Raw genomic sequence first — 25,930 nt, forward strand, 5'->3', positions numbered from 1 at the left:
GTGAAATTTTGCTTTCTGTTAGGGAAAACTGCACTTCACTCTTCAAGTCGCGGCAAACATTCACGCGGTTTTCTCTTTGGTCATCTCCGAGCAAGCGAGGAACAAATTTTGCAGACACCCGTCTCATGTGCAAACCTTCGGTTAAAATTCGCTGGACCGTGCTCCATGAGATGTTCGTTTCCTCAGAAAGTTGGTCAATGGTCTTTCGACGATCTTCATCAATTTCACGCACACTCTTTGTTCCTTCTGGTCGGCCATCTCACTAATCGCCAAAGGGTTGAAACAGGAACGCACACAACAGAGCACCACAGACAAACCACTTAACTCAGACTGACGCCAGCTCACTAACAGTCGCGGGAGACCCCCAGCTAACATCACCTAGCAGCACAACTCGTAACTACAAAGCATGCGCGCGCAACAGGTCGTTTCCGGTTATTTTTGGGTCCCCCCTCATACAGCTGTGTTTATTCGACTGGATTCAGTCTGTTGCACCTGCTCTGCTGGTTTGCTCATGGACTTCTTCTCGTCTTCTACCCTGAAGATGGGGGCAATACGTTCCTCCGAAACGTCGGTTATACAATTTCTACATGGCACCACATCCCAGAAGATGGCTTTCTTCAAGTAAGAATGCTGATTTGAAAAATGCTTTTATTTCTCTGCATAATCTCCCTGTACATTGAGGCACTTGTCCCATCGTTTCACTAGCCCCTGTAAACCAGCAGCAGAAAATTCTTTGGGCTGCTGTCGGAACCAGGCGGTGACTGGGATCATGAAGGCATACTGCTCACCACATTCCGGCCTCAAGGACAAACTGTAAATGCTGACTCCTACTGTAACATCCCAGGAAACTTCGTAAGGATAATCAAAGAAGTGACCAGGACTCCTCACCAAAGGTGTGTTGCTCCTGCATGACAACACGCATCCCCATACTGCCAACAAGACAAATGAGACGCTATGAACTGTCAAGTGGGTAGTCCTCGAGCATCCTCTGTATAGCCCCGACCTTGCTCCAAGCGACTTCCATTTGTTCGGCCCTCGGCTGAACATTTTCCCGATGATGAAGCTGTAGATAGGGGAGTCACCAACTGGTTCTGACAGCAGCCCAAAGTATTTTATGCTGCTGGTTTCCAGGTGCTTGTGAAAAGATGGGACAAGTGCCTCAATGTACAGGGAGATTATGTTGAGAAAAAGAAGCATTTTTCAAATCAGTACTCTTATTTGTTTAAGTTCTATATCCATTTGTAAGTTACTTATTGACTTACCTACGTATGAGTAAAGATGAATTAAACATGAAGGATACATACACTGACATCTATAACCCGATATTCAAGCTAATGCAGGAATTAAACACCAGATGGTGACACATACACTTAGCCCCCTGTGATTTCACTCTGCTTCCCGAATTGAAAATGAAACTGAAGTGACGTTTTGAAACAGTGTCTGACACCCAAGGGGAAACGCAAGCAGTACTTGAACACATTAAGGAAAATTACTTCCACAGCCTTTTGTATCATGGAAAAAACGATGGCATCTCTGTATACGTTCCTAAGGAGACTATTTTGAAGGAGATGCAAACGAAATTGAGTAAGTTAAGCCAGCATTTGTTTTTTTTTTCACTAGTCCGGGAACTTTTGATAGCACCTCATAGAAGAATTCATACATGTTACAGGCACACATGCACACTGAGGGGACTATATATCTACAACCTAAGCAACGATACAAAAGACAGCAGTTTCCTCATCCATAGTTCTTAACACCTGATGATGATTACATTGGTCAAAACACGTAGTGTAAAACTTTCAAGTGAATAGGTTTCAATATAGAACATTGGTGTTGCACATGAGACTGTGGAACTACTGATACTAGTGAAAAGTGTAACAAAATGCTGCAATATAATACAGTAGAACTTGGTTATAACGTCATCAAAGGGACCTAAAAATAATGTTGTTATAAACGAATGTCGTTGTAACCGAAATGGGCACTTCCACAGTAGCCTTATGTTAGTCACGTAAAAATCTACCAAAAACCGAGTTAAAATGTTGCATTTTTTTAGTGAAATACGTAGTTAAGTACAGNTATATACATTTTTTATGTAGTGCCTATAAGATGAGCAGGAAATTTTAAAACACTACATGAAAAAGTACTGTACTCTGACCAGTCAGGTGTGGCTAACAAAGGCACAAATGCCCATTCCATGACCATGAAACGGTTACATAGTGCATTTTGTACAACTTTTGGCCTCAGAGATCCAGAGCATCCAGAACAAAGGTATGTTGAAAGGCTGATTTTGAGCACCTGGGCATCTTGTACTTATAAAAACACATATTTCAAAATCTAATAACCTAGGTTACTGTGGATAAGAAGCAAACAACAAATGCTTTTAACAAAAGGGAATTACTTATAAATCCCACAAGACCTAAAACTGAAGTATTCATATAAATACAGTATTTATTACAAAAAAAAAAAGAGGGCACCACAACACCCCAAAAATGTGATAAGTAGCAAGTTCTGAATTTCTCACAAAATTATTACAACAAATGACATTACACTATTACCCATACCTACTGCTGGGTAATGGAACACTGCCTGGTAGTTGAAAATAAATGTGGTTTCTGATGTTCCAATTCAGATACATTTCCAAGTTTCTAAAAATAGAACTTACCAAAAATTTCACCTCCACTTGCATACTCTGTTACTAGATAAATCATCTTTTCAGTTTCCATAACCTAGGCAAAAAAGAAACGAATATTAAACTATAATTTAGAAAAGAATGTTTACATTCACTTTCTGATAAGATCAGAGCAGGAAATTAATATGACCTCAAATAAGAACTGGGGCTGTAATAAGCATTCAGGGCTGTTCAAATTCGGGGGCCCTGTCAGATGATTAAGGATGACAATAAGCAGAGGAACGTATGTCCATGTTTAGAAACTGGAATCTAACAACCTCCCCCATTCTTATTATCACTTGGTCCAGGGCTGTTAAACCTCTGATGCATGAAATTTGTCTAAACAAAACAAAACAAAACAAAAATTCAGTTCCATCCTTCACAGGAAACTCATTGCATCTGCACTAAAAAATCTATTGGTTAATATTGTTTGGTGAAATAATCACAGTCTGGGAGACTGCAAACTCATCTGTCCTTGTTATGTGGTACAATATTAATGCTTCTCCTGGCTATAACATAGTTATCATAAGCAGAATTATGCATCATTATCTCATACCCCAGAAAGTATTCTTACTGAAACCATTCCCTTTGCTCTGTTAACTAAAAAAAATTTTGTGCTAATATAATCAGCAGTTCTTTGATTTAGACACTTTTCATGTGCCAAAATGTTCAGAACAAACATTAAAACTATAAATAATGTACAATTTCCCCCCTGGTGTTACTCTTAATAACTTTCCTACAAAATCTAAGATTATTTCAAAAGTTTACTGATGGCAGCTAAAATGCCATGAAGTTAAATTCTTAGAGAGAATGCCAGAAGTGGGGGTTTATTTGCATGACAAAATACTCTTTCTCACAAACAGACTGTATATATCTAAAATCTCTGTGCTGATAAAAATAGTGATATTTATAAATGGCAAAGAAGTCAAATGTGCTGAAATAAGTCAAAGGTCTTGCATTCATTTATATCTCAGCAGATAAAACCATACCTACCAACACATTTCAAAGGAAAATGGATGGCCCACCTGTGTATTCACATAGCAAAGGTTCTAAGAAATGGTTTGAACAGTGTTTTGTTACAATACCTCAGAAAAACAAAATTTGCTGGGGCAAAAAAAAACTTAAACTTCCCAGATATTCTTACTTGTACAAGAAAGAAACTCACTAAGAAATATATCAACATATTACCTATAAATGTGAGATTTTCCATTTGCCATGAAGGTATGAGAATAAACACACAACACAGACATTATGACATGTAACTAGTAACACCTACAGCACTATTTTCTGTTTCAGAAATTGAGCAGGGAATAAATATGGGGCTCGAACACCATACTGGTGGTCTATGGCAATCATGTTATCCCATTCACTGCTTGCATGATATGTTCGTGTGGTTGGTACACGAACTCGATGCTTCATCACAACCCTCAGTAAAGATCAACAGTTATAAGATACAGGATGACAGCTTTAACAACTGATAGTAAAGCAGTTCTAGTAGATTCAAGTTATTTAAGTTGATCATTTAAGCAATCACCCCATTTTTCTTAAGGAAAAAGGAAGACATGCGGTCACATTGCTCTTCATATTTGTGTATTGGCACATACTCGCTTCAATTTTACAAGTGACTGATTTTCACAAAATCTGGTATGAACGTTATGGCACTGGAGACCACACCAACTTCACGCCTTCATATTTCTCACAATCAGTAATAACAATATGGTGGATGCATGAATTATGGGATGGGACCAACACCATTGTCACTTAGCATAAAGTACTGAAATATGTCTGGTAACAAAACTTCAAAAATAGAAGCTCTTTTAAGAAAGATATACCCAGAGAATATAAAAAAAAAACATGGCAACTGCACAAAATTTTCATCAGCTTTCAATCTGATAACCAATGAGACAATGGTGACAGAAGTATGAAACCATGTACAACATTTACAAATATGGCAATGAAAAACTTTGAAGTTGTACCTGACAAATATAACATATAGATAATTTGCATTTAAGCAATATGTTCTTCACGACATAAAATAAAGAACAAAAGATGATGATGGTGATAATGATTATGAACAAGATGACCTGCATTTATGGTAGCAAGCAATAAAAGAAATCAAAAAGAATTTAATGCTATAACAGTCTATGCAACATCCCAGCATGCTAACCTAAATTACATTTGATTGTTATGCTACATTACCTAAATACAAAATAACAAGCACAAGACTGTAGATTGTGACATTAAATGTTCACACTTCTAGACCTGTCATTCAATCAGAAATTAAAGTTATGATACAATGCAGTTTACACAAGATATAAAAAAAAATGGCATAACAGAAATAGAATTACCTTCTCCTCCAGCAAAAGAAATAACCTTATGAACAATTTACATGTCCAGTCAGCAATACTTAACTATCAAGTTTCTGACTTTTCAGAGTCTTCCTTCTAAAGATTTGTAGCACCATAAAAATTAAAGAGCATGTTCTGGGTTGCATAGCTATGCAGTTTGCATAATCCCCACATTTTGAAGAACCATATCATCTCCATGTTCTGGGAGTTCATTCATTCATTTATTCAGCATTCCATAAATCCTTACATAGTTTAACACCAATGGATATAGAAATAGTCAACATGAGTAAATCACATACTGCAACACAGCTGTGTAATGTCATACCAGTTAAATTTAATAATATACAACATGAAACAAAAACCATTATCTATAACAATAAGGCGCTATCAGCTACCACCTGTAACAAATCCGAAAACTTTAATTGTTGTCACAGTTAAAATATTCATCCAATGAATAAAATGACTTTAAAAATAGGAATTTTTTAACAGGAGACCTAAATTTTTTAATCTCATGAGCTTGTTCTTTTATATTAGGTGGAAGTTTATTAAAAATTTTAATTCCAAAATAATATGTTCCCTTTTGAAAGACAGTTAAGTTACATGAGGGATAATGGAGGTTATTACTATGTCTTGTGTTGATTGTATGAATCTCAGAATTAGATAAAAATAGATCTTTGTTTTTGACCACAAATAACAAAATGGAAAAAATGTACTGTGAGTAAAGGGGCAGAATCTTTAATCTCTTGAACAAATCCCTACAAGAATCTCTACTTCTAGAATTGGTGATTACTCTTATTACCCTCTTCTGTAGTTATGTTCCTCTGATACACAGTGACATAACCCAGCAGAATGTAATCTTCATAACCACTGCTATGATATCATCAAATCAAACATAAAAAGTAAAGCTAAAATAAATATACATAATTGGATTCAGTTGATTCTTACCTGATACAGTCTTATGATGTGTGGGTGACGGAGTTCCATCATTATTTGAATTTCTCTGAATATTTTTTTTAAATTTTCTTCATCTAGTTTCGTTTTATCTATAATCTTTATTGCAACCTGGAAACACAAGTGAAAATTAAGACTAAAGTAATATATTAAAATATAGATCTTATTTCAAGGTATGTGAGTTAATAATTTAATTTACAGCAGTCCTTTCATATTCTGACCAAACCATTCACCACTGGAGGGAGCATACTATAAGTTTATACTATCAAGGTGGTGACACAACAATTATACGTGAATATGGGAACAAGGATGGGATAATATTGATAGAATAATATAGAAATTACATCTGACCCTCACATTTCAAAAATCATTATCATCCAAATAAGAACTCCTACAATGGTAACAAGGATGATGAAAGACTTAGGACATGGTATTTAATTACTCTGAACACTGACTCACTGCAGATTCTGATGATATTAGATATCACGTGACACTGTTTATTTACAAACAGTGTACATTATGCTGGGATTAGCAACAAACAATTCAGTAATGCCAATATTCAAAGTAATTTCTGAAATGTCATTGGTCAGACAACGATGGATGAAGTGGCTCTGTTCATTTCAAATATATTTCATAGAAAAGTTGGGACTCTCTGATGCTGCTGTGGCTATGCAGGAATAAAGCCACTGAATATTAAGTGGGCCTCAGTCTGGAAAGTTTTGTCTCTAGTTATGGCCAAGTCTCTTAAACAAGCAACACTTGGGAGCACAGTGGGCCCAGCAGACGCCTGAGTGCTAAAGGGGAAATTCGAGCCCCCCCCCCCAGGTTAATAATCACTTCTGATGCTCCTCAATGTCTTTTCATTACTTTGGACAGAAGTATGCGTTCAATTCATTCATACTAGTCACTGGCCCAATGTGAAGTAAATTTACAAAAATATGTTTGAAGGTCCTTTGCCTCTAGGTAGAACTTTACATCTAGTGAAGATTCACAAGAATGTGGTGCACTGCTGCTCAGCGTTGCCAATGAGGACAATCCAGGGTTGCTGTGGTTGGAAGAAAACACCCTTCCTGATGTAGTCTTGGGCACTCTCTGCTATTTTCTCTTTCGCATCTTGTCCCTGGCGTGGCTGCAACCTCGATAATTGTAATGATGAGGTTCCTCTCCATCCACTAACTTGCAGTTGCAGCACATCGGCACTGATGCTGTATTGCCCTATTACGGGGACTTCTTGTGCAGGTGATTGCCACCATACCACATAAAACGGGAAGGTTCCCTGCAGTTAGCACAGATATGGCCAAACTTCTAGCAGTGAGTAAGACCAGTATTGTACCCTGCTTGCAATATCACAAAGGCTTGTCAGTGTCGATAAATCCTGGGACTCTGGCGTCCTAGATGAGATTATGAAGAAGAGGCGAAGATGTACTGTGGATCATCCCTCTACAGGTGATTGGCAGGTACCTGACATTTGTTTGGCACTAATAACATCAAAGCCAAGGTCCACCAATCCACCTGAGATGCCCTCTGCAGGGGCGGTGAATGGAAGCTGTCACACTACATCCTTTATAAGACTCTGGGAATTGGGATGGAAGATGAAGTATGGGAGGTTATTGCACTTGAAGTGAGAGTGGATGGTTGAAGTATCCGCCATTTATTTCGTGACAACTATGGTCACCGTTTCTGATGCTACGGAACTCGAAGTTACCTTTTAGTAACTCTTTCTTCTGCCTTCGTGATTGTATCAGGTTTACCACTTAGGTTAGTACAATACCAGGCGGCCGATCTGCCTGGCTGGGTGGAGTCTGCTGTTGCTGACCCTCAATGGACTCGTCCGCGTCACATCCATGGTCAGCCTCAATTTCAGTTTACCACAGGAGGGCGAAGAAGTTCCGACAGCAACTGGGGGTAGTTTACTCCCGCGGTGAACGTTGCTGGTTTCCTGGTTCTATTGTCGGCGTCATCTGAACGCTGTCGATTTCGCCTTTTCAGCTCGCGGAATTCCTCGTTGGATGAAGGTTCAGTAATGGTGGACTTGGCTGTCTCCCCTTTGACTGTCGTCAAATCGTGTAGCACCTTTGTATACACTCCATTCGCGGTGCTACACAGCTGCATTCCTTTCAGTAACTGGTGGAGATTCCCTCTGATCTCGGCCAGGCGCAGGGGTACATCCCGCTAGGCGGGCAATAGCGATGAATACCCCGTGTAATTGGTTGAGGCACTATGCTACAAGCCGGAAGGTCGCGAGTTCAAGCCCAGATGAGGTCACGGGATTTTTTCAATTGACCTAATCCTTCCAGCCGCACTATGGCCCTGGGGTCGACTCATCCTCTAATAGAAATGAGTACCAGGAATATTCTTGGGGGTAAAGGGCGGCCGGTGCGTAGGGCTGACAACCTTGCCGCCATCTGTGAGCCGATTGTTTAGAAAATGTGGTAACCTCAACATCTCACAACCCTATGGGCCTCCACGGCCTGTTACAGGGATACTTTTACTTTTTTACCCCGCGTACAGGTTCCGTAAAAGCTTCTGGGTCAGAATATTGTTGTATGGTGTCCCTGTATTCCAACCGCAGTGATTCAATCTCGTTTGAACATATTTTCTGAAATTCTGACGTTGGTATATTAACCATGATACGAGTTATCAAGTCAAAGCCAAAGTTTTGTTACGACCGACGGTAAGTCAGCCAATCTGTCTTTGTGTCAAGCCCTATCTGACGCACAAGACCAGTCAGACTGTCAGACAGTTGCAGTGTTGATGTGGAGCGCCCTCTCTGACGAAAGGACGGGTCTGTCGTTACCAATTGCTGCTGGTCCTCGCCAGCGCAGTCATTCTCGGGTCTGAGTTCCGATGGACTCATGACCATCTTTTACTGTCTCAGATTATAATACGAGTTATACTTCGCTAGCACTCGTTATACTCGTATAGCCCTGCATCGGACCGCAAAGAAACCGCCTCACAGTCCTTGATTACCGACCGTTGCGTAGCAACAGCTCGCTTCCTCACATCATGGCGTGTTTACCGCATGTCATCGTGTGTTTACTGTGCCAATATCTAACAACGACTGTCTCCTTTGGCTTTCATGTCACAATACCTTACCTAACTGTTTGTTTGTCCTTCCACAGCCAATGACCAGAGGGGACCGACAGCGTCTACACAAGAACGTCATTTCAAAGAGAGGAAGTCTGACAAGATTTCAACGCATGCGCCCCGCGTGGTTAATGTCGCTGGTCTGAATACACTTCCAACAACTGAAACATATCGCGGGAATAAGGCTAATTTGTCTTACAGGCGCGTTCGGTAGAAGCAATAAATGAAATAACCAAAACTACGACGAAATCTTCCCGTATAATAAACAAACATTAAACTGTTAGGTTATAATACCCAAATTAGAGAGAAGTCAAACTATATGCGCCTGCTGAATGAATAATCAATATTAAAGCTTCAATGTTTACTGTTACCATGCAACTCGAACGAAAATTATATATATATAAGCTTTAAAGTCATATTCTAATTCAGCACTACATTAAAATAAATCTAATTCGAATACAATCTAAATTCTACAATGTCTGATAAGTACGATCTTCTGAGTTGTAACGCCGTATAATTCGGAGACAGCATGTTTCGGAGGGATATACTGCCTCCATCTTCTTGGTCAAAGGGTTAGCAAAGTATTCAACCAGTAAAAGCAGGCGGCAAGCTGAGCTAAATCCGTAAAAACTGTTTCAACTTCGACTATGTCCTAGAGGAAACATGTGGGTATTTAATACGGAAGTTCGAAAGTGTGCTTTTAATTACCTCTAAAACTGTAGAACTTATGAAAAACGCACTGGATGAAAAACTGGTTTCACTGTCTTCGATAAGCATTTAGTGAGATACCTATAGAAGCACATGCAGATCTTCACGTCAAGTCGTCGTTAAACATACGCGAGCTTCATGAAAACCCAAATGGCTATCCAGTGTCTCGTAGAGTTCTTAAACATAAAACTTACCGAATTCCACGCGGGCCGAGTAGATGGACTCACAGAACTTAACATGTGCCCCGCAAGGGTGCGAACGCGACAGAGTAAGAACATGCGACCCCTGCGAATTATGGATCGTAAGTACAATTGTATTACACAATATCTCGCCCTTGTGGCTGGCAAATAATGTTTACAGATTATTACGTCTACATATCTTCTATCACCTCATTGGGACTCGAACCCGCGACCTTCCGGCTTGCACCATAGTGCCCCAACCAACTGCGCTACTTTCAATTTACCTAATCCTTCCAGCCGCACTTTGGTCCTGGGGTCGACTCAACCTATAACGGAAATGAGTAGCAGGAATTTTCCTGTAGGGTAAAGGGCGGCCGGCGTGTAAGGCTAACAACCTTTCCGCTATATGCGAGCCGACAGACTAGAGCAATGTTTCCCAACCGCTGGGTCGCGGCACGGTACCGGGCCCTCGTCTTACAGAAAAAAGAATTTACCAGGCAGCGGTCTGAAAAAAGTTGAGAATCATTGGTATAGAGAAAATGTGGGAGCCTCGATGTCTCACAACGCTATGGGCCTTCAAGGCCTGTTACAGGAATAGCTTTATTTTTTTATCTTCTATTACATCGTCGCCAAGTTGGAACTATAAAATCATTGCGACAGAGAAGTATTTTTGCTGATTTCAAGGCGATGATTACAAACAAATAATTGATGTAGTTATAGATCTGACACAATGGGTATCTGTAACCAGAAATACTAATATGGAGACAAATTTCGAAATGCCCATAAACTATCCTTAAAACCTGAATAAGACTCCTTAGATCAAAGACATTTAATGGAAACACAGCAAGCCCACAAGATGCGTGATGATCAGTCTATCTCCTGAACAACATACATTTCAATAGTCCGTCTACAAGTATGTTAATGACACTCCCTACCTCACCATTCACGTCATACGTGGTATCTTCCCAGATCGAAACTCTTTGGAGTTGGTTCCGATGACGTCTGAGCTACGTACGTCTGACGTCAGTACGGGAAACTTCCTATCGCGGAAACAAGCACGACACGAAAGTAGACGATTCTCGGATATAAAGTTATTGTATGAACTACAATTTATAACTGCAATTACGTGACAGCAGTTTAATTCATTGTTCTTAATCACGCACCGATAAAAGTGAAATTTCATTTGTACGAAGTTGTAATTAGCTTTCCATAAGAGACAGTCGGTATTAATTTGGGTTTTCATCTTCACCGGTTGCCGGTTTCACACCATCTCTTCACCGACCTTCATAACTTCTCCTCCCCCTTCACGTTTGTGCCACAATCTGTTCTGAGGTTCTGTTGCTTCGCATTCTTCTCTCGTACGTACTGTTTCCAGTTAGGTAATTCTGCTTAATGACGACTGACCGAACTTTCAATTCTTCTAATATGTTGCCCAATGACCAGCATAACTTTATGATGTTGCAATCTGTTTCAATTGACGGGGCTCTGGAGATAGAGACATGGCTGTATAATCATTCTATCAAAGTTTCGAGAAATGCCACCTCAAACCCTGTCCATAAGGTATATAAACATACAAGTAGCATTCCTACCAATGAGCTCGCTACTTCTCTAGTACCAACCAACTGTCAGGATATTTTGCTTTCCAATTTCATAAACATATCAACTGGGTAATACTCGTACCAGGCAAATTTTACTGTACTTTTATAAAGCCTAACTATACAGATACAACATACTGAAAGACATATGCTAGTAACATTGTACTACACGAGAACGTTAAATTTGTAGCACAGATGCACTGCACGAGTAAGTCATGTTGGCAACAAATAAAGTACGAGTGCGTTAGGCTGGCAACACTGTATAAGTATGCTAAGTTGGCTATACAGATGGTACTGCACTAATATGTCAAATCGATACCACAAATACACTGCACAGGTGCGTTAAGTAGGTACCACAGAGACACTGCATGAGTACGTTAAGTTGACAGCATAACTGCAATGCATGACTGCGTTACATTAACAGAAATGCACTGCGAGGGTACGTTAACAACTCAAATGTATTGCAAGAGTAAGTTAAATTGAAAACACAAATGTACTGCAAGAGTAGGCTAAATTGAAAACACAAATCTACTGCAAGAGTACGCTAAATTGAAAACACATGTACTGCAAGAGTATGTTAAATTGAAAACACAAATGTACTGCAAGAGTACGCTAAATTGAAAACACATGTACTGCAAGAGTATGTTAAATTGAAAACACAAATGTACTGCAAGACCACGTTAAATTGAAAACACAAATGCACTGCAAGATTACGTTAAATTGAAAATACAAATGTACTGCAAGAGTACGTTAAATTGAAAACACAATGTACTGCAAGATTACGTTAAATTAAAAACACAAATGTAATGCAAGATTACGTTAAATTGAAAACACAAATGTACTGCAAGACCACGTTAAATTGAAAACACAAATGCACTGCAAGATTACGTTAAATTGAAAATACAAATGTACTGCAAGAGTAGGCTAAATTGAAAACACAATGTACTGCAAGATTACGTTAAATTGAAAACACAAATGTACTGCAAAAGTACGTTAAATTGAAAACACAATGTACTGCAAGATTACGTTAAATTGAAAACACAAATGTACTGCAAGAGTACGTTAAATTGAAAACACAAATGTACTGCAAGAGTAAGTTAAGTCTCCAGGGGTTTTTCTCAGGCACGCCAAAATCGAAGGTCCACATTGTACGTAACATGTCAGCTTCCTTCCATATTCTCTCCAATTCACTAGTCATTCTATAATTATCATGGCAACAGACAATCGCAAATCAAACTGATTGAATGAAATATAATTCTTGCGTTGATAATGCCATACTTCGGTGATGTAAGCCTTTACAATGATTATAACGATTATCATCATCATCATCATCGGGACGCCGACGACAACGTTCATAGCCCACCAACACAATTGTTACGTAGCTCATGGAATAGTAGGGGTTCTCAAACTTTGTAACACTGCGACCTCGTAAAATAATATATAAAATTTAAGCAAAAAGGGCAGTTCTGCATACTCTCGAAGGCGCCCATTAGGTCGTAAGGCGACATCAGTCTCTCTACACCTACTGTAAGCCATAAAATATCTCTATATCTGTACAGCCGCGAAAAAAATCTTGATATATATCGCCGGCTGCAGATACATTTTCAGAGCGCATTTATATTAAATCTCACTGTCTTACTGATTTGCCAGAGCTGTGCGTGGTTCGTAATCTCTCCCGTAATAACAAAACTGGAAAGGGCATATTTCACAACGCAATACACAAAATTTCAATAAACTTCTCTGCAGTTCAGTAATCAAAGCTTACCTGGGATCTCTTCGTAGCATTTGATTAATGGCATATGACATTTATAAAGAAGTGCATTTATGGCGTTAAGTAAAGAGGACTTTACTGTGTGTCAATATGGTTGAAAATCGGAACCACATGACAGCTTTTAGTGAAAGTCTATGTTTTCCGTATCAAATTTAAAAAGACTTGCTCAACGATTTAGGCGCTGTACTAGGTTACAGACCGGTCACGGTAGCCGAGCGGTCTAAGGCATGCACTGTCTTCGCTCGCTCGGAAGCCGAGATCGTGGGTTCGAATCCCACTCAGGGCATGGATGTTTGTGTGCGTTTTTCTGTGTTTGTCTACAGGTAGAGAGGCCTTGCGACGAGCTGATCACCCGCCCAAGGAGTCTTACCGTATGTGTAAGATCTAGGAAAACCGAAGTGAACGGAGAAGTTCATGGAGGTAGGCCTAGGCCCACTGGTGCTGTAGTGCCAAGAAAAAAAAAAACTAGGTTACAGACGGATGGACACCCGTGACGTCTACATAAGGCTTGCTCTTCATTTTGAAAATAACGCCCAACAATATAGTATCAATGCACGCTATTAAGATGGTTTTCTAAGCACACATAAGTGATGTTTTCATATCAAAGCATAATTTTGTATGTTAACATATCTATCTGTTAAAATCTCAAAAGAACGAGGTCTTCATCTGTGTGATCGTGTACTGGTTTTGATACGTGCGCGTTATTTTTTGTGTATTCGTTTTCTCGCCTAGTAAAACTTGTTGCGAATGGTGTTGTGTTTTGTCTTGGATGAGTGACTGTGTGCGACTTCTTATTTTCCTTGGCACTAGAGCCCCAGTGGGCCTAGGCCTACCTCCATGAACTTCTCCGTTCACTTCGGTTTTTCTAGATCTTACATATTCGGTAGGACTCTTTGGGCGGATGATCAGCTCGTCGCAAGGCCTCTACCTGTACACAAATATAGAAAAACGCGCATACACACAAACTAAACATTCATGCCCTGAGTGGGATTCGAACCCACGATCCCGGTTTCCAAGCGAGCGAAGACAGTACATACCTTAGACCGATCGGGTACCGTGACCGGCGACAGTGTGTGACCACCACAGTAAAAACTAACCAACCAAAAAATCCGACTACATTAAAAACTATAATAGAAAGTCTAATAACAATTATAATAATTAATCTTAATTTTACTTTATCTTAAATTAATTTAAAGGTAAAATTAATTTTAACCTAAAATATTTTAAGTTTGCATAGGAACTACAGTTGCCATTAATGGTGTAAATAACGCATTTGACATTCCCCTTAAAATGTAAGCACTGGCCAATGTATTTACCTGATGGTGGACATAAATGGCCGAAACATGGTGTAAAGGAAAAAAATGTATTCAGTTCATACAGAAATTGTGTTGACGGAACGTATAACAAATAATGGCGAAGCAATCCCTGCATCATGCCGTGGAGGCTCCCACATTTTCTAGACAAACGGCTCACACACAGCTGTGAGGTTGTCAGCCTTACGCACCAGCCTCCCTTTAACCCCAGAAGATTCATGATACTAATTACTCTTACAGGATGAGTCGACACCAGGGCCATACTGCGACTGGAAGGGTTAGATTACAAATCGAATGACCTCATCGGGAATCGAATCCGCTATCTTCCGGTTTGTAGAATAGTGCCCCTCCTATAATAAATAGTGACGGTACATTCTTTGTACTAACCTAAAGGACACATTATAGGAGATGAGGAGCTGACACACTGAGAACAAGTTTTTTTTTTTTTTTGTAAAGATGGCTGACCTTCTGACCTGATCGGAAAATATGAACGTAGTTTTCTTGCTGACCTAGGGTTGAGTTGTCAAAAACTGACCATCCGAAAATGCGTTTCACCGAAAGGTCGGTCTCTTTTGTTTAATCATCTTAAAGGCGAGAGAATTACGCAAAAGTATATTGGGCATAAAATATGTCTCGTTTTTCTCTGCAACTTGTGTTCAAAACATTTTCCGCTCCAACATTTAACAAACTATGCTCGAGATGCGAACAGAAAAGCAGGGCGTTCTTCGTGAGAATATTCCGTTACTGTTGTCTAATTTTAACGAAAACTGCAATATGTGGACAAGATTTTGTAAAACTTCCCAATATACGTAAAATTTAACGAAGATCCGTTCGGCTTCTTTCGAGGTATTACATGGAGACAGGCGGAGTCAAGCATACATGGGAAGAGGTACCGGTTCTGTGCGTGAGGGCCGTTTGTGTGATATCTGATAAAACTCGCTTTAAATTTCTTGTAGACTTATATTTTATAATGAACAGATACGGGTCGAAATGAAAATCTCCCTGACTCAGAGATGGAAAAGAGAACACAATTCATGTTGCGAGTTTCTGGATTATGACACCTCTAAGGCTGATAGGTGGATGCTAACGTTTCGGAGGAATATTCGGATTTCATCATCAGGGTATAAGTGGAATATGGAATAGAAAACTATCTACCAGACTACATGGTTTTATGACCCAGATCGCCACTATATAAATCTTCTTTCTATGGCTCTACAGCCCTTTGTTGGAACTTGGTCGCTTTCTCAGTTTCTTGAGCTCTTACGTAGTCGGGAGGCTCCTTGTACGGGGATAAGCCCGTCGCAAAGCCGCTACCTGCACACAGGAAAGCACAAATACAGAATAAACGCACAGACATCCATGCCTCCAGTGGGATTCGAACCCACGATCCCAGTCTTAAAAGGGGCGAAGATAGTTCATACCTTACGCCAAGCGGCCACTGTGATCGGCACATATATCTTCACCATCGTGAAAACTTCAAATCCTGTGAGATACAGGGAGTACTGCCCGTTTCTTCAGTCGGAATCCGGCTGCTTTCCTTGTCTGGATCACAACATACAGTACATAGCTAAAACTGTAAATAAGGAAATCACCCAACACAAAGAGATTAAAGTTTTTTTCCCCTTGGCACTACAGCCCCAGTGGGCCTAGGCCCGCCTCCATGAACTTCTCCGTTCACATCGGTTTTTTCTCGATCTTACACATTCGGTAGCACTCCTTGGGCGGGTGATCAGCTCGTCGCAAGGCCTCTACAGATTTAAGTTTACTTGTGTAATTAAAAACGGTCTGGAAGGAGGATTCGCTTTGCATACACATTAGTACTCTACACCAATACTTGGACATCGTCTTAACCGCAGTGGCTACCCTACAAACTGGCAGGAGTAAGTAAAGTAAGTAAAGCTATCCCTGTACGAGGCCGTGAAGGCCCATAGGGTTGAGACGTTGAGGGTCCCACATTATCTAGACAATCGGCTCAAAGATGGCGGTAAGGTTGTCAGTCTTACGCGCCGGCCGCGCTTTACTCCTCAGGAAAATTATTTAATTAATTCCTGATATTTATTTCTGTTAGAGGCTGAGTCAACCCCAGGGCCATAGTGCGGCCGGAAGGATTAGGTTAACTGAAAAAAAAAATCAAATGAACAAACTGGGAAGCGTGCGGAGTAAATTTCACATGTCTTTGGGTGCTCTACATTGCATCCGTGGCAGAAAACACGAATGTTACATTCTCATAGCTTTCAGTGCCCGCATGATGTAGTCCCCAGTACAATTACGTGATATTACCTCCTGACGGCATCACATTAGCACATTTATTCATGACGTTTTAGAAACGTCGGAACCTCAGCCAACTAATCACTTTAGTTAACACTGCACTAATTAAAAGTGTCCATCTAAGCATATTTCAGTAAAACCTATGAATAACATCACACCGTAGGGACCGAAGAAGTCAGATGTTATTGGATATTCTTAGCCAATCTCCCGAAATAGAGAGAAGATTTTTGGGGGCGGGCGCGTACACCGTGCGACCGTACGGTGTTATGAAAGAGGGACTTAACCTGGAAACATCAATGTTGTTAAAGCAAATTTTAGAGTGTTACAAACAGGTGGTGCATACAGTAACCACTGCGCTTTAAAAGATTAATCACCTAACTAACGCCCAGCCGTGGATGTTCAATGTTACAATCAACTCAGGAAACGAATTTCGGGGCTCAACTTCGTGTTATGATGCAAGCATCGCCTAAACACTTGAATAACGGAGTAAGTTCCTCAGTCATTCGGTTAAACGGCAGAGAAAATACGGAGCTCCGCGTAGAACTCACTTTCCGACTGCACAGATCTATTACTATTACAAGTTCCCATACGCAATTGCATGTGCATACAGCCAACTTCCAATAGATCATTCACTCATTGCGTTACTTGTAACATCCCAACAATCAACGTTAGCAACGCCATCTGTTACTGCGCTCGCCGCTTAGCGCTCATATGCAAGATCGGCAAGTGGTACGCCCCGCGGCTTTATGATGAACGATCAGCATCAGCACACCAGTCCAATCAAGGTCGTTTTGTCGTTTCTAATCACTAGCATATCTGTCGATGTTAATTTACAAACAATATCCTGTATGTAATTTGTAGATACATAATCTCTGTACCAAATTTCACATACTTAGCGCAAATTATTCATTCGGTTTGCCATCAAACCAAAAGCTAAAGAAACGTGCCTACGGAGACAGTGCTGTTATTTAAAATATATACAGTAAAACTTGGTTATAGCAACATCGGTTTCTGCGACACCTTGTCTATTCCGTCAAATATTCAATGGTACGAACTAATTCCTCATAAAGCAACTGTTTTTATACCTTGCTTAGTACGACATGCACAAATGCATCAACCTCATATGTAACGTCATTTTCATTCCTGAATTTCTCTGATATGGACATTAAACGTAATTTAGAAAGTGTGTATTGGGAAAGTAACAGGAAACAGATGAAGATAACTGATTACTGTACTCGTATCTAGGTACATTAAGGCACAACAATTGATGTAATCTACTGTAATTTGGTGAGTAGGCCTACCTTTAATATACAGTATTAGTGCGGTGTGTATTGTCAGTGAAAAGCGCTGTAATATGTCTTTGATATTACACATTTNGAATATGTTTAAACGTAAACATATTAAGCCGAACTTATAATTATATTTTCAGAAATTGCAATAATTTGTACGACACACGCAGATATTACTGACCTACAGTAGTGTCGAAAGTGCTGAAAAGAAGGCCGTTACCGCGGGCGTTGCCAAGAGTCTGCAGTGATTGAGGTGCTTTCATAAACATTTTCATAGTACCCATCGTCACGCCTGTCAGGTTGTGCCACAGCTCTGGTGGTTTACAGCCGGCTTTCTAACGCGGCGGCCTGGGTGCGATCCGTGGATAGATCATGTGGGATTTATGGCGGACGAAGTGGCACCGGGTCAGGTTTAGTACTACGCTCTCCCCTGCCTGTTCTCATCTAACAAACTACTCCACATTCATTCATCATTCCTTCATCGACTCTATATACAGGGAGATCAAAAAATCGCGCATAACAAATTAAAAGTTATAAATTGTATTGCAGTCAATATAATTATTTCTCCTACCGCTAGATGGCACCGTAGGGGTACTAACGAGTAGAAACGCCATCTGTCGTGTATCGGTCATATGACGTCTGCAGTATAGCTTTGTTTATTGCGTGACAGATATGTCGTTTTCCCAAGAACGAGTTTTCATTGTGGATTCTACAATAATAAATAATGTTTCGCCTGTCGTTCTTATGCATGTGTCGCAGACGAGTTTCGTCGGGAAAATCCGGATTCTGCAGTTTCTAACAATTCGACGATAACGAGAATAATCAACCGATTTCGGGAATGTGGATCAGTTTCAGATAGGAAGAGATCCGGGAGACCGGCCACTTTGACTGAGGCTAAACTGGCTGACGCGGAGAAAATTTTTAGCGTTCCCCTTCTGAAAGTCTCATAAGACTATCAGCGCAATCAGGGATTTCGTACGGAAGTGCTCAGAAAGCGATGAAGAAGTTAAAACTTCGTGCATATCGTGTTCGCTGTGTGCAGGAATTGAAAGACCTGGATAAAGAAAAACGCTTAGTGTACTGTAGATGGTTTCGGACATTTGTTGGCAACCATGGAATTGAAGAGTTTGATCGGGTTTTCTTCACTGACGAAGCGTGGTTTCACCTTAGTGGCTACGTGAATAGGCAAAACAATATGATTTGGCCATCTGAAAATCCACATGTTATATGAAACGCCCTTGCACTGTCAGAGAATTGGAGCGTGATGTGCTATATCACGTCGTCGAATAGTGGGCCCAATTATCTTTGAAACAACAGTGAACAGTCCAGTGTACCAAGACATCATTACACAGTTTATTGCGCTTCTTGAAGTTGATGAACGAAAGTGTTGGTTGCAGCAACATGGTGCCACATGTCACACATCTAATGAAACCATGCAGTTCTTGCGCGAGTTTTTCGGTGACCGTCTCATTTCGAAAGGATTGTGGCCCCCGCATTCGCCCGATTTGTCACCCGCAGATTTTTTCCTTTGGGGGTACCTCATAGGAATTGTCTATAAAAACATTACGAAAATTACGACGATTAACAGCATCAGTTTACAGGTGCTACACAAAGTGGCCTCAAACATGGTAAAATGAGCTCGCGCATGCATTGCTGAACAGGGAAGCCATTTCGAGCATATGTTGTAAAGACATGATTTGATTTTGCATTTCGAAGATGTAAGGTTATAAACATTAATAGCATGTGCTGTGTCTTGTAGTCTGTGCATTAAACCAGCAAAACAGTATAACTGCTTAGTGTGATGTGCGCGACTTCTCGATCTCCCTGTAGTATCAACATTGACAGTGCCGTTAAACAACCAGCTTAAATGAAAATATCCCTCTTGTTTGATTGCAAGAAACAAATGGACTGACGGAATACATTTTGACAAAATCCGCCAGAGATCTAATATAAAAGTCTTAGGCTAAGTTGTAGAGAAAATACGATTTTTAGACATATTCGCCCGTCGTAATATGAGATCTTCTGACATCGCCTCATAAACGATACGTTTGATTTTGATTACACCGAACTAAAGATAATCAAAATTAGGTTTTGAAGTGGATCGGTCGGTTACTGTTCATAGCAACAGGAGACAAAATTCACATTTCACATCTTTCAACTACTGCAACATTTGAAGAGACAAGAGATGACATCAAGTTAACCCGACGTATGATCTTTCAGAGGAGCTGGCTGTGATACTGATCACTGCCTCCTGGTAGCCGTAGTTAGGGAGAGACTGACAGTAAGCAAACGAGCTGCGCAAAGGTTCTACGTATATGGAGAGATTCGGTGTCAATAAACTAACTGAGGTGGAAGATAAAGAAGAGTATCAGGGTAAAATCTCAAACAGGTTGGCAACTTAGGAAAATTTAAATGATGTGGACATCAAGAGAGACTGGAAAACTACAGACAGAGTACAAAAATCTCGGCCAAAAAGAGTATGGATAATTAGGATCTGAAACAGAATAAGCCATGGTTTGACAATGGATATTCGAAACTATTAGTGGACAGGACACAAGCCAAACTGCAGTGGTTACAGAAATCGAGATAACTTCAACAACGGATGACGTGAAGGTAATCTACATTTCTGAAACAAAAGCTGGGAATATCTAAAAGAGAAAAATAATGGTCTTGCAACAAAGAGTAAAAAGAAGAACATTCTAGGCATATAAATTACGTAATTTAAGGACTACCAAACCTCGAACAAACTTAATAAAAGATGGGAACGGTGATCTGCATGGAGATTCCCATAACATTTTGAACAGATAGAAGAATTGTTTAGCTCATCTGTTGACAGCAGGGGAAGTCCGTGTATTTTGGACAAGTTTGTAATTTGGACCTGTCGCAACATAGAAATACCACTAAAGATTGAAGCACATTTCAGATGGTGCTGCCAGAACCTCTGAAGGAAACACTTTCCCTCAAATTTTCTTCATTTGGGGGCGTGCATTTCGGCCAAATGAAGGATAAAGCATTATTTCTATTTTTCTCCGTAACTGTGCCGTTATAAAACACTTGTGTTCTGGATAGCATTTAACATAAAAGTTTTGAGTGACAAACACACCAAAACATGTACAATACGTCAAAGTAAGTCATGTGAGAACCTTGCATGTGCATTTTAAAATCCTTTTATTGCAGTTCAACAAGTCTACCTTTGTACCCAATCGTGTAATTAAAACCACTAGAGTGCGTGTAATTTGGTTCAGTGGTCTGACTTAAAGGAGTATTAGGAGTAATGCAGTTTTTCAGGTGACAACAAGGAAATCTAAATGTATCTACAGAAACCGGAATAGGATCTACGAGGCTCGGCAGCAGCGAAGGGCAGGGTCCGCGTTATTGAAGCAGCTCACACCTACACGTCACCAAAACACCAAGTTAGGTCGGAAAGTGTGGTTTATGAGCTTTATAAAGCGTCATCACAAACTGAGGTCGTGGCAGCCAGAATTAAGGTCACTGGCTAGAGCTTCTGGGTTCAACAAAGTCGGGAAGCATACAATTTTTGATGTGTTGGAGATACTGTTAATATAAATGAAAATACAGATTCGAGGATTTTCACTATGGACGAAACTTCGGCCAAAGTCGTGCAGCGTCCTAAGAAAATCGTCCCACTAAAAGGCAAACATCTCATAGTGCCAACAAGGGCAAAATGTAAGTGGCGTGTATGCAGTAAGTGCGAGTGATCTCTATGTTCCTCCAATGTTGATTTATCCAAGGAAAATGGACAGCTTTTCATATGAACACCACCAGAAACTGTTTTCCATTGTCAAGACAAACGTGGAATGGGTTCTGAAGTGTTATGTAAATGAAAGCGTCATTGTATTTCAAATGTGAAACCGAAATCACAGGGAAAAGGTGTTACTAATTTAGATGGACACAGCAGTCAACCCAGAGTCTGGTCGCTATTGAAACTGCTCGCAAACATGGGGATGTAAGGCTGTCACTGCCTTACCACAGCACGCATCAAGATGCCACGTTTTTCAAGCTACTGAATATATACATGGCATTAGCAATCTAAATGAAGCTGAGGGAGAAAACCGGGCACCGACTGTCGAAAGAACATACTGAATCACCGGTAGGCATGGCGTCCCAAGGGCTGGAACGATGGAAACGGCTATAGATGGGTTCAGGAATAGTGGAATGTGGCCTGCAGATCGCTATTGTTCATGGATGATGATTTCGCTCCTTACATGGTCACCGATCGGCCTGAGACAATCCAACTACAGAAGGGACTGATCATTTCATCCTGAGTTATGAACATGCAAGTAAGCCAGTAACCCTAAAACAAACTCCAGGCTATAATGGATACGTTCCTGTGGAAAAGGTTAATCCACTACCTTCAAACTCCGCTGAGCGTCCGTGGCAAGAGTCAAGAAGGAAACACTGCAGCTGGTGTCGTGTTACCTAGGACACCTCACAAGGAATCTCTGAATATTATTTTGGGCGGCGAACTGATACAGAGAGCAATCTCTGCACAAACAAAAGCTGTGGCTCAACAGAAGCAGAAGTCATCAGATGATGAAGAGAGATTATGCCTTCATAATGGGAAAACATAGGATAGAGCGTGATTCGGTGAGAGAGGTGCAAAAATTGGTGGCATGAAGACTGCGTCAAATTAACTGACGGAGGCTACCACGTAGGTAAGTCAATGATTATCCGCGATGTAGCTATAAATTTTATTTCAATACAAACAGAAAACTTACATTAACATCATTTTTCAACAGTCCCCTTGCTTTTCAACGCACTTGGTCCATCGTTGCACAAGCTTCCTGATGCCCTCAGAAAAGAAGGTTTTCGGCTGAGCAGCGAGCCACGCATGCACCGCTTCCTTCACTTCTTGGTCCGAGGTGAATCGACGGCCCCTTAATGCCTCTCTGAGTGGACCAAACAAGTGGTAGTCAGAAGGGGCGAGATCAGGACTATACGGAGGATCAAACTTGAGTTTCCTGTGGGTTTCAGCAGTGTGGGCAGCAGTATGTGGACGGGCATTGTCGTGCAACAACACAACACCTTTCGACAGTAGTCCTCGGCGTTTGCTTCGAAGTGCAGGCTTTAGCCTGTCAGTAAGCATCTCACTGTAACGAGCACTGTTTATTGTTGTGCCCCTCTCCTGATACTGTTCCAGTACTGTGCCTTGTGAGTTCCAAAAAACTGTAAGCATCAGTTTTCCTGCGGATGGTTGGCTTTTGAACTTTTTCTTGCTGGCGACTGTGGATGTTTCCATTCCATACTCTGCCGTTTACTCTCCGACTCGCAATGATGGATCCATGTTTCGTCACCAGTGATGATTCTGTCTAAGAAGACGTCACGTTCGTTACCATAGCGATCCAAATGTTGTTGGCAGATGTCCAAGCGCGTTTGTTTATGCAACACTGTGAGTTGTTTTGGGACCCATCTTGCACAGACTTTATGAAACCCAAGTTTGTTGTGGATGATTTCGTAGGCAGAACCATGACTAATTTGCAGACAATTTGCCACTTCATCAATAGTCACTCGTCTGTCTAACAGAACCATGTCACGTGCACGCTCAATGTTGTCTTCATTTGTGGCCGTGGATGGTCGTCCGGCTCCTTCCTCATGCGTAACACTTGTGCGACCATTTTTTAATTTTTCAATCCATTCGTAGACACCCCGTCGCGGCAAAACACTGTTCCCGTATTGTGCTGAAAATCTCTGATGGATTGCAGCCCCTGATACACCTCCCGATCACAAAAACCGGATCACTGAACGTTGCTCTTCTTTGGTGCAAACAGAAAGCGGAGCAGCCATGATTAACGGCAAGGCAGCAACGATGGAACTGACCTAGCAACATCAAACCTGCACAGAAATAATGACAACGAAACCACGCATGGCGATGCTGCGCAAAACGACAGTGCTGCCAACAGAAACACAAATACAACTGCATTGCGGATAATTATTGACTTCCCCTCGTATTTCTGTGACACAAGTGCACAAGAATAAGTGGGTTGTGGTTGATGTCCGTCATGTATCCATACTGCATATTTTCAACCCATTACTATCCCCTTATTTCATTCCTTGTATTCACTGTTCGCACAATACAGCTTATGGTCATTCAACTGATGGTATTTCTGTGACTGGTAGCTTGTGTAGCTGTATAGCTTCATGTACGTGTATGTTTTCTGCAATTATTTGCAGCCTTAATTTCACTTAATGCTTGAAAATATAATATTTGTGCAGTTATAATTTCTAGCGAATAACAACAGAAAATATAATCAAATGTGTTTTATTTAACGGGTCAAAATTACATGACACATTCGTCCACCTTACATGCCTCCAGTCCAAATTGCATGGATGTAAATTTTTTCCTTAACCATTTTTTTCAAAATATGCATTAATAGGCTAATAAAAATTACTTGTATGAAAATAAGCTACATCGCACACCATTTTTCAGACGAAAACATTTTTGCTTATCGCGATCTTTGAGGGGGAGGGGGTTGCATTCAAAGTTAAGTGGTCCAAATTCCCCTACATGCGGCTTGTGATGTCAGACAAATAGAAATATTATATCTACAGCTGAGGTATTAGTACCTCAGCCTAGCCATTTTAAGGTAGGAGGATAAGATTGCTAGGGCAAGTAGCATGCATGGGGGAAAACCCGCACACAAGGCTTTGGTAGGAAAAATTGAGTATTAGGAAGACCAAGACGAAGATGAGAGGATATCAAAATGGGTCTTGGAGAAATATGAAGAAGGGTGTGAACTAGACTAATCTGGCTCAGGATTGAGACCAGTGGAACGCTCTTGTGAATACAGTAATGAACCTTCGTATTCCGTAATGTGATGGGAATTTCTTGAGTAGGTCGGCAAATGTTCGCTTCTCAAGGACTCAAGTCCATGGAGTCAGTCAGTCGGTTAGACGGTTCATCTACTTCTGAAGATGGAAACAGCAACTTCATCCGGAACGTTCGCTCATACATATTTACCAAACTGCATGGCGTCAAATTCCAATACACCACAATCTTCATTGAATAACACGGGGCTGTGTGAGCTCATATTCTTCTTAGCTGTCCTGTTAGTGGCAAAGAGACAAACTCCAATATTCCTATTGGAATTGAAGTAATACATTTCAAACAAACTTCCCAAAAAACTGTTAAGAGTATTTGTCTTCTGGTACGTCACGCCGTGCAGCGTGGCAGTTTACCGAAGTTTTGGAATAACATAATGTTTCAATTTTCAGGATCGAAGAGTAAGCCAAGCAAGAAGCAAGCACAGCTGAACTACTTGTATGATGTATTCGTATAGGGCAGAGCCACTTCAATCGGCAAAAACAAAACTCTCCCAAGTGGTGAAATGCAGACTTGAGCACAAACTAAATTTCAGGAGCAGACCTATACCTATTAAAACACCACTAAACCGAACAGGATCGTCCAGCGGTAACGCTCTAGACTTGTATTCGGGAGGAGATCGTTTCGAATCTCAGCCAGGACACCAGCCATCCTGATGACTTTTGTGACTGCCCTCAGTCCCTCCAGGCAAATTTCGAGATAGCACCTCGATCACGTCACAATGGATTTCTTCTCAATCCTTTCCAACTCACAAATCATCTGACTCCATAGTCTCGATAGTGAGTGTCGTCGAACAACCCGCTATAAAAATTAAATGACATCGCTGATAACAAAATCTTTAGGTTTCAAGCCTCCGTCATTTCCAGAATGATAAGAAAATTGAAAAGAATACTATGTATCTTCTGGGATGTG

General features: G+C 40.7%; 1 protein-coding gene across 5 annotated transcripts in view; it reads right to left on the minus strand.

The window, feature by feature from the left end:
* LOC111862420 (serine/threonine-protein kinase SIK3) overlaps positions 1 to 25,930 on the minus strand; it is a 124,276-nt gene that overhangs the window by 67,334 nt on the left and 31,012 nt on the right. For 4 of the 5 annotated variants that reach the window (XM_023847801.2, XM_023847800.2, XM_033750654.1 and 1 more), the window contains 2 exons: positions 5,962 to 6,078; positions 2,663 to 2,726 (listed from right to left, as the gene is read on the minus strand). In XM_023847801.2, the coding sequence (XP_023703569.1) occupies positions 2,663 to 2,726; positions 5,962 to 6,078 (181 nt within the window). Of the gene's footprint in view, positions 1 to 2,662; positions 2,727 to 5,961; positions 6,079 to 9,063; positions 9,087 to 25,930 lie in introns of those variants that run through there. The other variant, XM_023847802.2, reaches the window with a different exon arrangement.

The sequence above is a fragment of the Cryptotermes secundus genome, unplaced genomic scaffold, assembly GCF_002891405.2.
Source record: "Cryptotermes secundus unplaced genomic scaffold, Csec_1.0 scaffold741, whole genome shotgun sequence".
Classification (NCBI taxonomy): Eukaryota; Metazoa; Arthropoda; class Insecta; order Blattodea; family Kalotermitidae; genus Cryptotermes; species Cryptotermes secundus.